Source organism: Oncorhynchus keta, chromosome 35 (assembly GCF_023373465.1).
Source record: "Oncorhynchus keta strain PuntledgeMale-10-30-2019 chromosome 35, Oket_V2, whole genome shotgun sequence".
Classification (NCBI taxonomy): Eukaryota; Metazoa; Chordata; class Actinopteri; order Salmoniformes; family Salmonidae; genus Oncorhynchus; species Oncorhynchus keta.
In genome coordinates, this window is record NC_068455.1 from 57,588,952 (window position 1) to 57,603,229 (window position 14,278).

A 14,278-nucleotide genomic window follows, 5' to 3' on the forward strand; every position below is an offset into this window, starting at 1 on the left:
GTCCACAGAATGGAACATCTATCATTGAACCATGATAACGTGAGTTACCAATGATATACACTATTCGTTTCTGGGAAATACATCCTTGTTCCTAATCGCTTCTAGCATATTTATTTTGACCCCATTTATGAAAGCTCACCCTTCCAGGAAAACAGAAGTTTGTTCCCCCACAACGTAGACCAGGTATAACAATCACATATGTGTGGATTATGTCTGGATTTAGGACTAGCAGAGCATACCTATAAAGCAAAAAGCACAGGGATGACCGTTGAGAAAATGTTGCATATACATTTTTTAGTATCTCAATATTGTATTATATGTTGGAATGTCCAATAAACAAATATATTGTATACATCAATAATATTATTTTGTCAGAAATTCAAGCCGTTGATACATTTGTGTACTCTATCGCCCGCACCTGCTGATCGTGTTCTATCTGAACTACATTGTGCTTTCATTATTTTGCATCAAATCTTTTTTGACCTTAAATTATTCTAGAATACGTGTAAAAACTATGTATATGCTGCTCTTAACATTGATGTTTTGGTGTCTCTAGGTTAATCTCTAGACTGTTAAATGAGGCCTGTTACAACTTTCTTACAAAACCTTTAAAGGGAGTTTGTGAAACCATTCAGTCATGGATGTATGTAAAACATATTTAAAAGGTATTGCAGGTTACAGAAGACTCCTGTTGTACATTGAATATCCATTCATCCCTGTTACACCTTTATGTGTTGGCTCTCTATGTCTGTACATAGTGTAAAATGCGGTTTCCCTAGAGTTATTACACCCTAAACCTGAATCTGAAATTACCTTTAGGATCTTTCTTACCCCCTATTACTTTGGGGTTCTAATCTCCCCGGTGTACATGCACCGAACATCCATAGGCTGGAGCCACCTGGAAGCTCGGTGCATAGACATATAAAGATAACTAAATAGGAAACTCAACAGTGTGTTAGGCCGAGAAACATTATTTAGATGTTTGTCTTATTGTTGTTGAAAGCTTGAAATGTACACAATGCGAAGGGACCGTCAGGATGTCCTGACCGGATGCCCAAATATGGGCATGCACATGTCATCCGGACATAGGGAAGTGTGCGGTCTACTTTATTCTCTCTGATCTCAATCCTCTCTGATCTCAATCCCATTGAGCACATCTGGGACCTGTTGGATCGGAGGGTGAGGGCTAGGGCCTTGTTGGAAGAGTGGGGTAACATCTCACAGCAAGAACTGACAAATCTGGTGCAGTCCATGAGGAGGAGATGCACTGCAGTGCTTAATGCAGCTGGTGGCCACACCAGATACTGACTGTTGCTTTTGATTTTGACCCCCCATTTGTTCAGGGACACGTTATTTCATTTCTATTAGTCACATGTCTGTGGAACTTGTTCAGTTTATGTCTGTGGTTGAATTGTGTTATCGTCATTAAAATATTTACACATGTTAAGTTTGCTGAAAAGAAAAGCAGTTGACAGTGAGAGGACGTTTCTTTTTTTGCTGAATTTTCATGATCTTAAAACAATTCCATATTTTAACTTAGTAGAACATATAATGGAGTTATTACAAAGTGCTTCCAATATTCCATTGCTAGTAACCGATTTAGCGATTCAGGTTGGTCTTCACACTAGTATTTTCTTCCCAATTGTCAGCTATAACCTACCATGTCTCTGCAAAGGGGTCTAGGCCTTTATGGCATCATAGAGGGAAAAGTGTGTTTGCTCAATACCTTCTCTAATGCCTACGCAAGTCTAACTAGCTACAACCAGAGTCTTCTATTTAGACACCATTGCTTTCTAAGTCTTGAGACTTGTTGAATGCATGAGACTATAATGCAACACCTGTTTTCTGTCACTCACGTTACTGTACCATGATTATGAACTGGCACATTGGCAGCCCCCCTTTGCTAATACACACACACACACAGTGGAAGAGAGTCATTAGTGGAATGGTATTTACGTCGCCTGACTCACAGCAGATCACCTGTTTGACTAACAGTGAGTCAGTCACATGGCTTGTGTGCGTCGGTGTGGCAGTGTGACTTATCCTCAGGTAACGGTCTCTGATTGGTGGCACTTCCCATTTTGGGACAACACAACTGATATGTGCAGTGACAACCCAAACATTGTATATGTGTCCGCGCTTAATTTGTTACGTCACCTCAGTTCTGGACTGTTTCGTTCCGGAACCTATTTACCTCTCGTGGCATGAAACATAATTTTCACTGTTTGCAATGTAACATTTTTAATGAAAGCGATCAGAGTTCATTCGACCTGCCTCTGTAATTCTCCTTCCCCCTAAAAAAATGTAGCCTAATGTGAAAACGTAGATTTTCAACCCGCTCCTGATATTCTAAGAATTGATTGACTTGGGCCATCCAGGGTTTATGATTTGCGCAACATTGTAGCCTAGAGACCAACTAGTGGAAGGTGTTGTGGTGTGTGAGAAAAACGTGCCTATGTCTCTCAGAACCAGAATCCCTTTCTATGATCGCTTTCCCTCTCTCTGCACTGATAGACATGAGCCTGCCACGACCATCTCTCCAGAGTCATACTTCATAATTTATTTCCTTATAGAATCATAGCCATGGGAAGGATGCTGGTGGTGCCACAGCACCCCTGATAAATTAAAATACATTTGCCAACTCATTCAGAAGACTACACCATGAGTAGCCACCGAGGATCAATAGACTTCTTTTTATTTTTTATTTTTTTACATATTTCTTTTTATAGCCTAGCTTGGATTGTATGTATCCCAATCACAAGGCATTGCCTACAGTTGGGAGCGTGTGGCAAATCTGTCAGTGAACTGCATGCAGCCAAAACAGGCATTTTGCAATATTTCAAATACAATCATGGGATAGCACAGTTTGGAAAGCAAATGGCTCCTGCTGAAACAAAAATACTTCTCTCTCTGTAGGCTACTTCCAAATAGGCCTATTGAGTGAACAGCATTGTTTTTGCAAAGGCTTTTGGCACGAGCTCATCGACCATCGCTGATGAGTGAGCTGTGTGCAATTGGGTGAGTCATTGAAACTGGAAAGCTTTTTTAGGACTATAAATTACTCCTGATATTATACAATATGTATGTTTCCTTCACACACCTTAGGCTACTGATGGATTCAAGACGAGGTCGTTTTTTAATGATCTCACATTCTCAGTTTGTCAGTGTCAAAATAGCCTGACATTTAAATAATTTGTGCGCTATTAAAATAAGACTCTGCTAAAGTGTCCAGTCATGTAAAATTACATAGAATTTATAAAAAGGCACAATTTTCCCGGGCCCTAGGCTACAAAAAAAAAAAGTGCAAGCACGTCTACTCTACTGTCATGACTGTACTGTAAGGATCCAAATAGGTCAGATCAGCTTGGCAATAAATTACCTCAACCAGACCCTCTCTCACCCACATAGGGGGGAGGAGGGAACTGGCGGTGGGTTGACAGCTCACACCCTGCTGCAAATCAAGGACAAGAACATTCAGACATCTCCCTCTCTAAATTCACACAGGAATGTGCTTTTGTTTCACAGACATGTTCCCGCAGAAACTCGTAACACGTTCTAAAGCAAATACTGGAAATATATTTCTAACAGACAATGTCGGGAATGGTGAGAGGAGACCCAAAGACCACTAATGTTGTTTGGTTGTTATTTTGAGAGAGGTGGGATCTTAGAAACTATGAGGAAATTGTTCCTATAACTTTGTACAAGTAAGTAGTCACCGCCCCCTTGAGTGAGGTCAGAGAGCTTGTCAGCCTCACCAACCGCCCCTTTTGAACAAACTGTATAAAACGATGGGTTAAGAATTAACATATCAGACCAGAAAGGTGTCGAACTGCAGCTCACGTTCAAAGTGGTTTGAGGTCCAAAATCGCAACACGAGGTAGAAACGAGTCACATCCCAGACAATCACTGGTATGGCCGATTTATCTAGAAAAGCTCATTTAAGTGGGACCATTCTACTACTCTTCTCAAATCACCGTAATGCGCTACTCTCATCGCCCCACTGAGAACCATCGACATGGCTGGCTAGCCTATCTTCATAGAATTATCTTCCAGAGCGAGTGGAAGCAGAGTGAGCTCTGTCGTTCTTTTCGGGACTACACAGCAGGTCACCGGATGCCGGGCGACTGCAGAGGAGAGCAACAGTATGAGATGGGTGGGGACCCCTTTTGGACAATCGGAGCCTTACAAGCGTGCCGCAAAAAGGCCCAACACCCTTTCCAAGAAGGACTGGTTCCGACAGAAATACACAAAGAACCAAGACATAAATTCATGATTTCTTACTCCAAACGGGCGGCGGTTCGTGTGCAAGTGTATGATTACTATGAGAGTCGTTTCTAAAATGTACCAACATTAAGTGTCTCTGTCTCTCGCCCTATCCATGTCTTTTGTAACAAGCCGCCATATTGTGTCAGTCCGCTAGGGACCTGTTTCTAACGTATTAAGTATTCCTCTGTTACCATTTAGTTAGCGAGTAAATAAATAATGAAACCAATGTGTGTGAAATTGAATCGAATGCAAGGCTGGGTTTTTTGCAGATGCAGGAGGTTACGACTGTTCAGAATGACAATATGATACGGGGTTATGATTAATAAGAGTTTATGGATATAATTGGTAAAGACCTTTTAGAGTTTAATTCGGGAGATGAAAACTCTTTAAAGAACCGCTCTCGTGGTGCCCCAGATCCTAATGAGTTAATTGTCACATGATTCATTTAATCGGGTAACAATTAAACATAGTTCGTTGATTAGATAAATAACAGTCATGAGATTAATGAAAGTAAAGTTACGACACTAGTCTAGACCACTACACAAATGTGATGATATGCAATGCATGCAATGCTTTATTATGAAGGTGATTTTCCAGTACCTCCGAGAGCCCCAGGTCACCCCCCTCGCCTGCACACTTTTTGTTCCGGCACCACCTGATTTACAAATTAAGCACTGATGTGTGTGCATCATCCCCCTATATATCTTTGACACTCACAACTAGAGTTTCTCTTTGTTTGGGCTAGTTCGGTTGGTTTTAACAGGTATTATACATCAGCGTGTCTGTCCATGGATGCCTAATACCCTCATGCTATGTGGTCTAGTGGTTTGGAGTCCTTGGGCCACTGTTCTCCTGGTATAGAGTTTCTTCCTCATTTAGTGTGGGCCATACACATGACTCACTGGCCTGGTGCCCTGGCTTTGGAAGGTGGTGTCAGGTTCGGCCCCTCTTTCTCAATCTGTGCCTTAGATCAGAGTAGATAAAGGGAGAGAGGGAGGGATGAATGGAGGCAGGGGAGGGGAGGGGTGAGGAGGAAGAGAGAGTGGTGTGAGTTGGGGGTGTGTTCACAGGGGGTGAGGGAGAGCGCAAGTTGGATTGTGTCTAGACCAGACATTTTTCCATTGTGTTTTTGGCAGGTCCTACCTTGCCCCTCACCACCCCTTCTGAGACACACCTCCTAATCCACACCTGCTTGCTGTCCCCAAGTGGTATGTCCCCAAGTGGTATGTTCCCAATTTAGGGCCCACCTGTTGCCTTGGGAATTCATATTTTGGGGGGTGGGGTTGTAGTGGATGGGGTGAGCTCGCTGCAGTGTACTGGTGGGGAGCATGACCCCTTTGGCATGTGTTCTAAAATAGCAAAAGAATTTAGGACCGCAGAAAAGACAGACAATGGGAGCCAGTCCAATGCAGACAAGCCCCGAGCTGTCCAGAAGAAGTGTTGAGTTATAAGTCCAGATAGGTGGTGATGGACATTGGCTTGAGTTCCATATTATCTCCAAAATGCCAGGCGTTCAACCTTTGCGGGTAATTCCCTGCAGCGCAGTGGCCAACAAATATGGACAGTCCCTTTTTCATAGATTCACATTTTTCTGCCAGGTATCAATCTAATCAATAAAATGAAATGTTCTCTTCAATTGCATTTCATCCAATTGTAACCATTCTTCTTGGTGGTGAAAACGTCACATAAGGTTTAAGAGTTAGGGAATACTTCAAAATTAGACCAACTAGCCTACTGCACTTTTTATAGTGCTTTTAACAATTGCATGATTCATCACATGATTGGTGCTTTTTCACATACTTACATATGTCCAATATTTAAAAGGAGACTTATGGAATATGAAAGTGCAAACCTAGTAGGAATCACATTGGCCGTTCTGTGTAGAGATAACACTCCTCTTGACTTCAGCCAATGGTGAATAAGGTCAATACAGCTCCTGCTTTCATCTTGCCGCAAAAGACGACCTCTGTGACGGCTGAAACTCCCTCCAGTCACCCCTCACACCCTCCCTCTCTCATTTAGAAAATACCAAGAGAGGTGTGCGCCAATGTCATTCTATCCAAGGTAGACCCGGACTCGCCACGAACTTCAAAGCGAGGAGACTCAGAGTTAAAATCTTTGAACTGTTGCAACCTTGTCGCTTTTCACTTGTGTTTCAATTCTAGCCTTGGATTTGACTTTACCGGTCAACATTTAATACAAGTGCCAGGCTTATTGTCCATATTCCAAGTGAGGGTTTTCACGTCGTGTCCAGTTGGGAGTGTGCGTGGGGGAGCGGGACAACTGTCACGGACTGTAATTGGTGTCTCACGCGATCAAAGCCATGCCGCCTGGGTTTCAGCAACTTGGAGTGGAGGTATTGTCAACATTACTCGTTTTTATAAGAAAATATGAAATGTTTTCATGCTCACTAACAATGAGTAGCCTCTGATGCATGGAGTAGAATTTACGCATAGGTTATAGCCTATTGAGACCGATTTTCAGTAGCCTAACCCATGTCTCTGCATGTGTGAATGAAAATGTATATTTTGTTTATAAAAAAAGTATATAAAAGTATAAATATCCATTAAATACATACATTGTTTACATTTTGTAATCCACGTTTTAGAGATCCATTAATAACGTTTACAATAGGCTAATTGATCTCTTCCGCCCAGCTAAAAGTTGCCTCTTTATCTCTTCGTTCACATCCCCTTTCACTTTCTTATCTCAGGTGAGGGATGACTCTTCCACACCTGACGAAATGACTGGTTCATATGAACGCCTTTGAAACATTTATGTCATCTGCGAAAATGGTGACCAACTTTTAGCCTAATACCACTTTACAGCTGTGGAATGTGGAGATGTGATATCAGAACACAGACAACTGTCAGTGAAATATGGAATATTAAACATTTAAACTAATTTCCGCGAATGAAACGTTGTGATTTTAGAATAATTGTAGCAATTGCTATTCATCCATCAGAATCGGCATTATGAGCATTTACATTTAGAACCCCAATAACGTTACATGGGGAATATGTAAATAACGCTATGTAACTGAACGTCTCAAATTAGACTTTCACATTCTAAAAGTAGTCCAGACCCTCTAAATATATGGCTCTAACAAACATTCTACTTTCAGGGACATTGTCAAAACAATGTGAGCCCTTATTTGTCCTATAGTGACCTTGACCAGGAGATGCCTGCTTACAGGTCAGGCCTGAGATGAATATGGGTTGGTAGGTGACCCAGTTCCACTGGTTTGTGTTCCATACCACAGCTCATACTAAAAACACTAAACTAGTACATGTATTCAAAAATATGATCAGAATTGCAGCATCTTTGTATTTTTCTTCCTGCTCATAGTTTGTGGCAAAATAGAAAAGATCAAGAAAAGGCACTTCAGAGAACTGGAGACGATGAAAACAAGGTCTTAACATCAGCCCATTTCTTTCCCAATATGTATTTCCCAATATGTTCTACATATGCAGGCTACAGTTGAAATGTTGTAAAGCCCATTCTATGAAGTGAAATGGAACACGACCCTTCGGTTATTTTTTTGTTGTTGTACAATATGGGTCTCTCGGGCACACAAAAAAAACAGGAAGTGTCTGGACAACCTGTACTAAAACACTAGATTCAGGGATGTGTGAAGGACCACAGGGATGTCGGACAACAGAGCAAACGCCTGTCAGGACAGTTTTTTTTGTCACCACAAGGCACTCCATTTCACTTTGGATACTTATACAACAGGGTGTGTGGTTTCTAGGAGGGAAGAGAAATGGAAATCTAAATTAAACATGAAAAGGTAGGCTAGACAAGGCAACTAGGCAGACATGTATACTCACTACTGTATCACAAGTTAAACTAAATAATGTTCTCAATTGTACACTATAAATATAAAACATGCATCATATTGCAGTGCCTGAATCAAACAGTGTGGTTACATAGTAAACAGACTCAGGTAGTGTCTGAAGCTAGCATTAGCCAGGTATGCTATACGACTCAGGCACCATCATTGTAACATGCAATTATACCAGTAAAATATGCACTATATCTGCACAATAAGGGCCGAAGTGTGAGACAATGGCATCAGACTGAACAGCCCCCATGTAGTCATCGTTATGATTCGCAGTGGGCTACAAACATGTAGCAGGCTAGGCAGGTCATGTTAACAAATGATTAGCCTAGCACACAAACGAGTACAAACATCAATCCCTGCAAAACAGACTTTCTTTTCAACTCTCAAATATAGCTACTTACACTATTTAACACAGCAAACACTTCTTTATTGCTAGCTCTGCTCCCATGTGTCCATTTCCCTCACTTTATCAGATTAGCCACGGCCAGTAGGTGGGCCCCGGCAAGGTAATTAGAGGACACATGGGAGCAGCGATTGGTTCGTTGGCAGGTCAATCATGGTCTATAAGGGCCTTTTTAACAGAAACACTAACACAAACACACACACACACACACACACACACACACACACACACACACACACACACACACACACACACACACACACACACACACACAGTGGCTGAAAAAGTACCCAATTGTCATACATGAGAAAAAGTAAAGATACCTAAATATAAAGTCACCCAGTAAAATACTACTTGAGTAAAAGTCTAAAAGTATTTGGTTTTAAATGTACTTAAGTATCAAAAAGCAAATGGAATTGTTAAAATATACTTCAGTATCAAAAATGAAAGTAAATGCTATAAATCAATTCAATATATTAAGCAAACCAGACAGCACAATTTACTTTTTTATTTACGAATAGCCAGAGCCGCACTCAGAAATCATTTACAAACTAAGCATTTGGGTTTAGTTAGTCCACCAGATCAGAGGCAGTAGGGATGACCACATGTTCTCTCTTGACAAGTATGTAAATTGTACCATTTTCCTGTACTGCATTCGAAATGTAACAAGTACTTTTTGGTGTCAGGGAAACTATATGGGAGTAAAATGTACATCTTTTCTTTAGGAATGTAGTGGAGTAAAAGTAAAAGTTGTCAAAAATATAAGAAGTAAAGTACAGATACCCCAAAAAAGAACTTAAGTACTTCAAAGTATTTTTACTTTGTTGCCTTACGCCACTGCTTAGACAAACACATGCACACACTTGACCTTTGTTTTGCTTTTATGTTGACAAAACACGCCCTATCTGGGTACTCAACACTGCAAGGTCATCATGTCACAGCAACACAGACAGACACACCTCCGACACAAACTCAACCAGGTGTAGGATTCTAATGTAATATGCACACACATTTGGACATTTATTAATGGACCATTCTATCATTTTTCAGAATAGCATAGAATAGAATAGAATGATGTCTTCAGAGGGGAAATGCTTTGCACAGTCTTGTATAGTTTAAATAAAACATAACAGTGAACACCATGTATATGTTTTCATTAATAACATAACATATTGATAACATTTTTGGAGAAGGAAACTGTTAACCCTATCTAGTTAATATCGGATAAGAACTAAGTAACTGTGCATTACAGCCCATGTTTAACTATTGTGAATTCAGTGGTATGTTGGGAAGGCTGCTAGAGCCAGTCAGCTTGCAGTGTCGAAGGTAAACAGATGTAAGCACAAGGAAAGCCTGGTCAGTCTCTCCCAGAGCCCCAAGCTGTCAGTCACCATGGTAACAGGTGCCTGTGGACTGATGGGAACATAGAACGCAAATATACTTTATATGTACTGTTTATATGTTGTCATTTTCAACATAGACGGGAACTAGGATGGAACTCAGCGTTCAGTCACCCAATCACACGATACACAGTTAAGTCCTGGCCACAGCTAGAAAGATCCTTTCCCATTGGTATCACAGTTATAAATAGTGGATATTAGAGAGGCTGTCGCGTGTGTGTCTGGGGGGTTAGGTTGTTTCTGCAACAAACCATGCCTTTCTAGGTTATCCATACTCTCTGTATCCCTCACCAATGTGCACAATCCAACAGTCCTTGTTTCCCTTTATGAACAACCAGAGACACATATTTAAATCTAAATATATGGCTCTGCAAGCAACCACACAATTTCACCATGATAACAGAGGTGTTGTCTTCCTCTTGTGTGTGTCCACTACAGACAGTGACTGGAACCCTTGCTCTCTCAGTGTTCACTGCTGTATTGGGCTCCTTTCAGTTTGGATACAACATCGGCGTCATCAATGCACCTCAGAAGGTAAGACCAACTTGCAATTTCATTAAAGGGGAATTCCACCACTTTTTAACCTCATATTTATTATCTCCAGCACCATACTAGTTTTCCCTTTAACCAGTGTCATAGATAAACAGATTCTGGCAAAATCAGGCCCACTTTGGCACCAAAAGTTACAGTACATTCAAGACCGTACAATTCTAATAGAATCCCAATTAGAATGTTGTCAGGGGCATGTTTGGTATCAAATCAAATGTTATTGGTGACATACACATATTTAGCACATGTTATTGCGGGTGTGGCGAAATGCTTGTGTTCCTAGCTCCAACAGTGCAGTAGTATCTAACAATCACAACAGTACACACACATCTAAAAGTTAAAGAATGGAATTAAGAAATATATAAATATTAGATCAAGCAATGTTGGAGTGGCATTGAATAAAATACAGTAGAATAGAATACAGTATATACATATGAGATGAGTAAAGCAGTATGTAAACGTTATTTAAACATTATTAAAATGACTAGTGTTCCATTATAAAAGTGGCCAGTGATTCCAAGTAATTTATATAGGGCAGCAGCCTCTAAGGTGAAGGGTTGCGTAACCGGGAGGAAGTCGACTAGTGATGTCGATTTAACAGTCTGATATCGGGTGCTGTAGGTGTCCTGAAGGGCAGGTAATTTGCCCCCGGTGATGCGTTGGGCACACCGCACCACCCTTCTGGAGAGCCCTGTGGTTGTGGACGGTGCAGTTGCCATATCAGGCGGTGATACAGCCCGAAAGGATGCTCTCAATTGTGCAACTGTAACAGTTTGTGAGGGTTTTATGGGCCAAGGCAAATTTTCTTCAGCCTCCTGAGGTTGAAGAGACGCTGTTGCACCTTCACCACGCTGTCTGTGTGGGTTAGCCATTTCAGATTGTCAGTGAGGTTTACGCCGAGGATCTTGAAGCTTTCCACCTTCTCCACTGTGGTCCCGTCGATGTGGATAGTGGCATGCTACCTTTGCTGTTTCCTGAAGTCCACAATCTACTGCTTTGTTTTGTTTACATTGAGTGAGAGGTTATTTTCCTGGCACTACACTCCCAGGGCCTTCACCTCCTCCTTGTAGGCTGTCTCGTCATTGTTGGTAATCAGGCCTACTACTGTTGTGTCGTCTGCAAACTTGATGATTGAGGTGGAGGCATGCGTGGCCACGCAGTCATGGGTGAACAGGGAGTACAGGAGGGGGCTGAGCACACACCCTTGTGGGGCCCCTGTGTTGAGGATCAGTGAAGCGGAGGTGTTCTTTCCTACCTTCGCCACCTGGGGGTGGCCCATCACAGGGCGGGGTTCAGACCCAGGGTCCCGAGCTTAATGATGAGTTTGGAGGATATTATGGTGTTGAATGCTGAGCTATAGTCAATGAACAGCATTCTTACATAGGTATTCCTCTTGTCCAGATGGAATAGCGCAGTGCGATGGCGATTGCATCGTCTGTGGATCTATTAGGTCGGTAAGCAAATTGAAGTGAGTCTAGGGTGTCAGGTAAGGTAGAGGTGATATGATCTGTAACTAGCCTCTCACAGCACTTCATGATGACAGAAGTGAGTGTTACGGGGCAATAGTAATTTAGTTCAGTTACCTTTGCTTTCTTGGGTACAGGAACAATGGTGGACATCTTGAAGCAAGTGGGGACAGCAGACTGGAATAGGGAGAAATTGGATATGTCTGTAAACACTCCAGCCAGCTGGTCTGCGCATTGTCGGAGGACGCAGCTAGCGATGCCGTCTGGGCTAGCAGCCTTGCGAGGGTTAACAAGCTTTAACGTCTTACTCAAGACGACTCCCAAGAAGGAGAAACCACAGTCCTTGGTAGTGGGCCGCGTTGGTGGCACTATGTTATCCTCTAAGTGGGCAAAGAAGGTGTTTAGCTTGTCCGGAAGCAAGACGTCGGTATCCGCAAAGTGGCTGGTTTTCTCTCTGTAGTCCGTGATTGTCTGTAGACCCTGCCACATACGTCTTGTGTCTGAGCCGTTGAAATGCGACTACTGACGTTTTGTCTGTTTGACTGTCATATTCCCAGCCACCATGGTTAAATGCTGTGGTTCTCGCTTTCAGTTTTGCGTGAATGCTGCCATCTATCCACGGTTTCTGGTTTGGGTAGGTTTTAAGTCACAGTGGGTACAACATCTCCTATACACTTCCTGATTAACTCAGTCACTGTGTCTGTGTATTTGTCAATGTTATTCTCAGAGGCTACCCGGACCATATCCCAATCCCAGTGATCAAAACAATCTTGAAGCATGGATTGGTCCGATTGGTCAGACCAGCATTGAATAGACTTTGCACAGGTACTTCCTGTTTGAGATTCTGTCTATAGGAAAGGAGGAGCAAAATGGAGTCGTGATCAGATTTGCTGAAGGGAGGGCAAATGTAGGCAGGACCTCAGACTAGGGCGAAGGTTCACCTTCTAACAGGACAGTGACCCTAAGCACACAGCCAAGTCAATGCAGGAGTGCCTTCGAGAGAAGTCTCTGAATGTCCTTGTGTGGCCCACACAGAGCCCCGACTTGAACCGATCTAACATCTCTGGAGAGACCTGAAAATAGCTGTGCAGCGACGCTCCCCATCCAATCTGACAGAGCTTGAGAAGAATCTGCAGAGAAGAATGGGTGAAACTCCCCAAATTCATACCCAAGGAGACTCTAGGTTGTAATCACTGCCAAAGGTGCTTCAACAAAGTACTGAGTAAAGGGTCTGAATACTTATGTATGAGTAAACCGCCACTACCATCCGTACTATTGGCCAACGTGCAATCACTGGAAAATAGAATGGATGATCTACGAATAAGACTAACCTACCAATGGGACATTAAAAACTATAATATCTTATGTTTCATTGAGTCGTGGCTGAACGGATACTATCGAGCTGGCTGGGTATTCTGTGCATTGGCAGGACAGAGAAGCTATGTCTGGTAAGACGAGGGGCGCGATTTCTCATTTGAAAGAAGTCTCGAGGTATTGCTCGTCTGAGGTAGAGTACCTCATGATAAGCTGTAGACCACACTATCTACCAAGAGAGTTCTTATCTATATTATTCAAAACGGTCTATTTACCACCTCAAACCAATGCTGGCACTAAGACCACACTCAACGAGCTGTATAACGCCATAAGCAAACAAGAAAATGCACATCTAGTAGCGGCGCTCCTAGTGGCTGGGGACCTTAATGCAAGCAAACTTAAATCCATTTCACCAAATTTCGACCAGCATGTCACATGTGCAACTAAAGGGGGAAAAAAACTCTATACCACCTTTACTCCACACAGAGAGACACAAACAAAGCTCTCCCTCGCGATCCATTTGGAAAATCTGACCATAATTCTATCCTCCTGATTCCTGTGTACAAGCAAAAACTAAAGCCGGAAGTACCAGTGACTTGCTCAATACGGAAGTGGTCAGATGACACGCATGCCTGGCTACTGGACTGTTTTGCTAGCACAGACTGGAATTTGTTCCGGGATTCATCCAATGGCATTGAGGAGTATACCACCTCAGTAGCCGGCTTTATCAATAAGTGTATTGACGACGTTGTCCTCACAGTAACCATACATACATATCTCAACCAGAAGCCATGGATTACAGTGAACCGAGCTAAAAGCTAGAGCTGCCGCTTTCAAGGAGCGGAACACTAATCTGGACGCTTATAAGAAATACCGTTACGCCCTCAAATGAACCATCAAACAGGCAAAGCGTCAATACAGGACTAAGATTTAATCCTACCACATCAGCTCTGACACTCGTCGGATGTGGCAGGGCTTGAAAACTATTACAGACTACAAAGGGAAACCCAGCTGTGAGCTGCCCAATGACGTGAGC

The 14,278-nt window shown here is 42.4% G+C and overlaps 1 protein-coding gene across 1 annotated transcript in view; it reads left to right on the top strand.

Annotated features, from left to right (window-relative positions):
- The first annotated feature begins 6,273 nt into the window (after positions 1-6,273).
- Positions 6,274-14,278, top strand: part of LOC118368688 (solute carrier family 2, facilitated glucose transporter member 4-like) — a 46,206-nt gene continuing 38,201 nt past the window's right edge. Inside the window, exons 1-2 of the mRNA XM_035752990.2 lie at positions 6,274-6,622; positions 10,352-10,447. Of these exons, the coding sequence (XP_035608883.1) occupies positions 6,590-6,622; positions 10,352-10,447 (129 nt within the window). The 5' untranslated portion in view covers positions 6,274-6,589. The remainder of the gene's footprint in view (positions 6,623-10,351; positions 10,448-14,278) is intronic.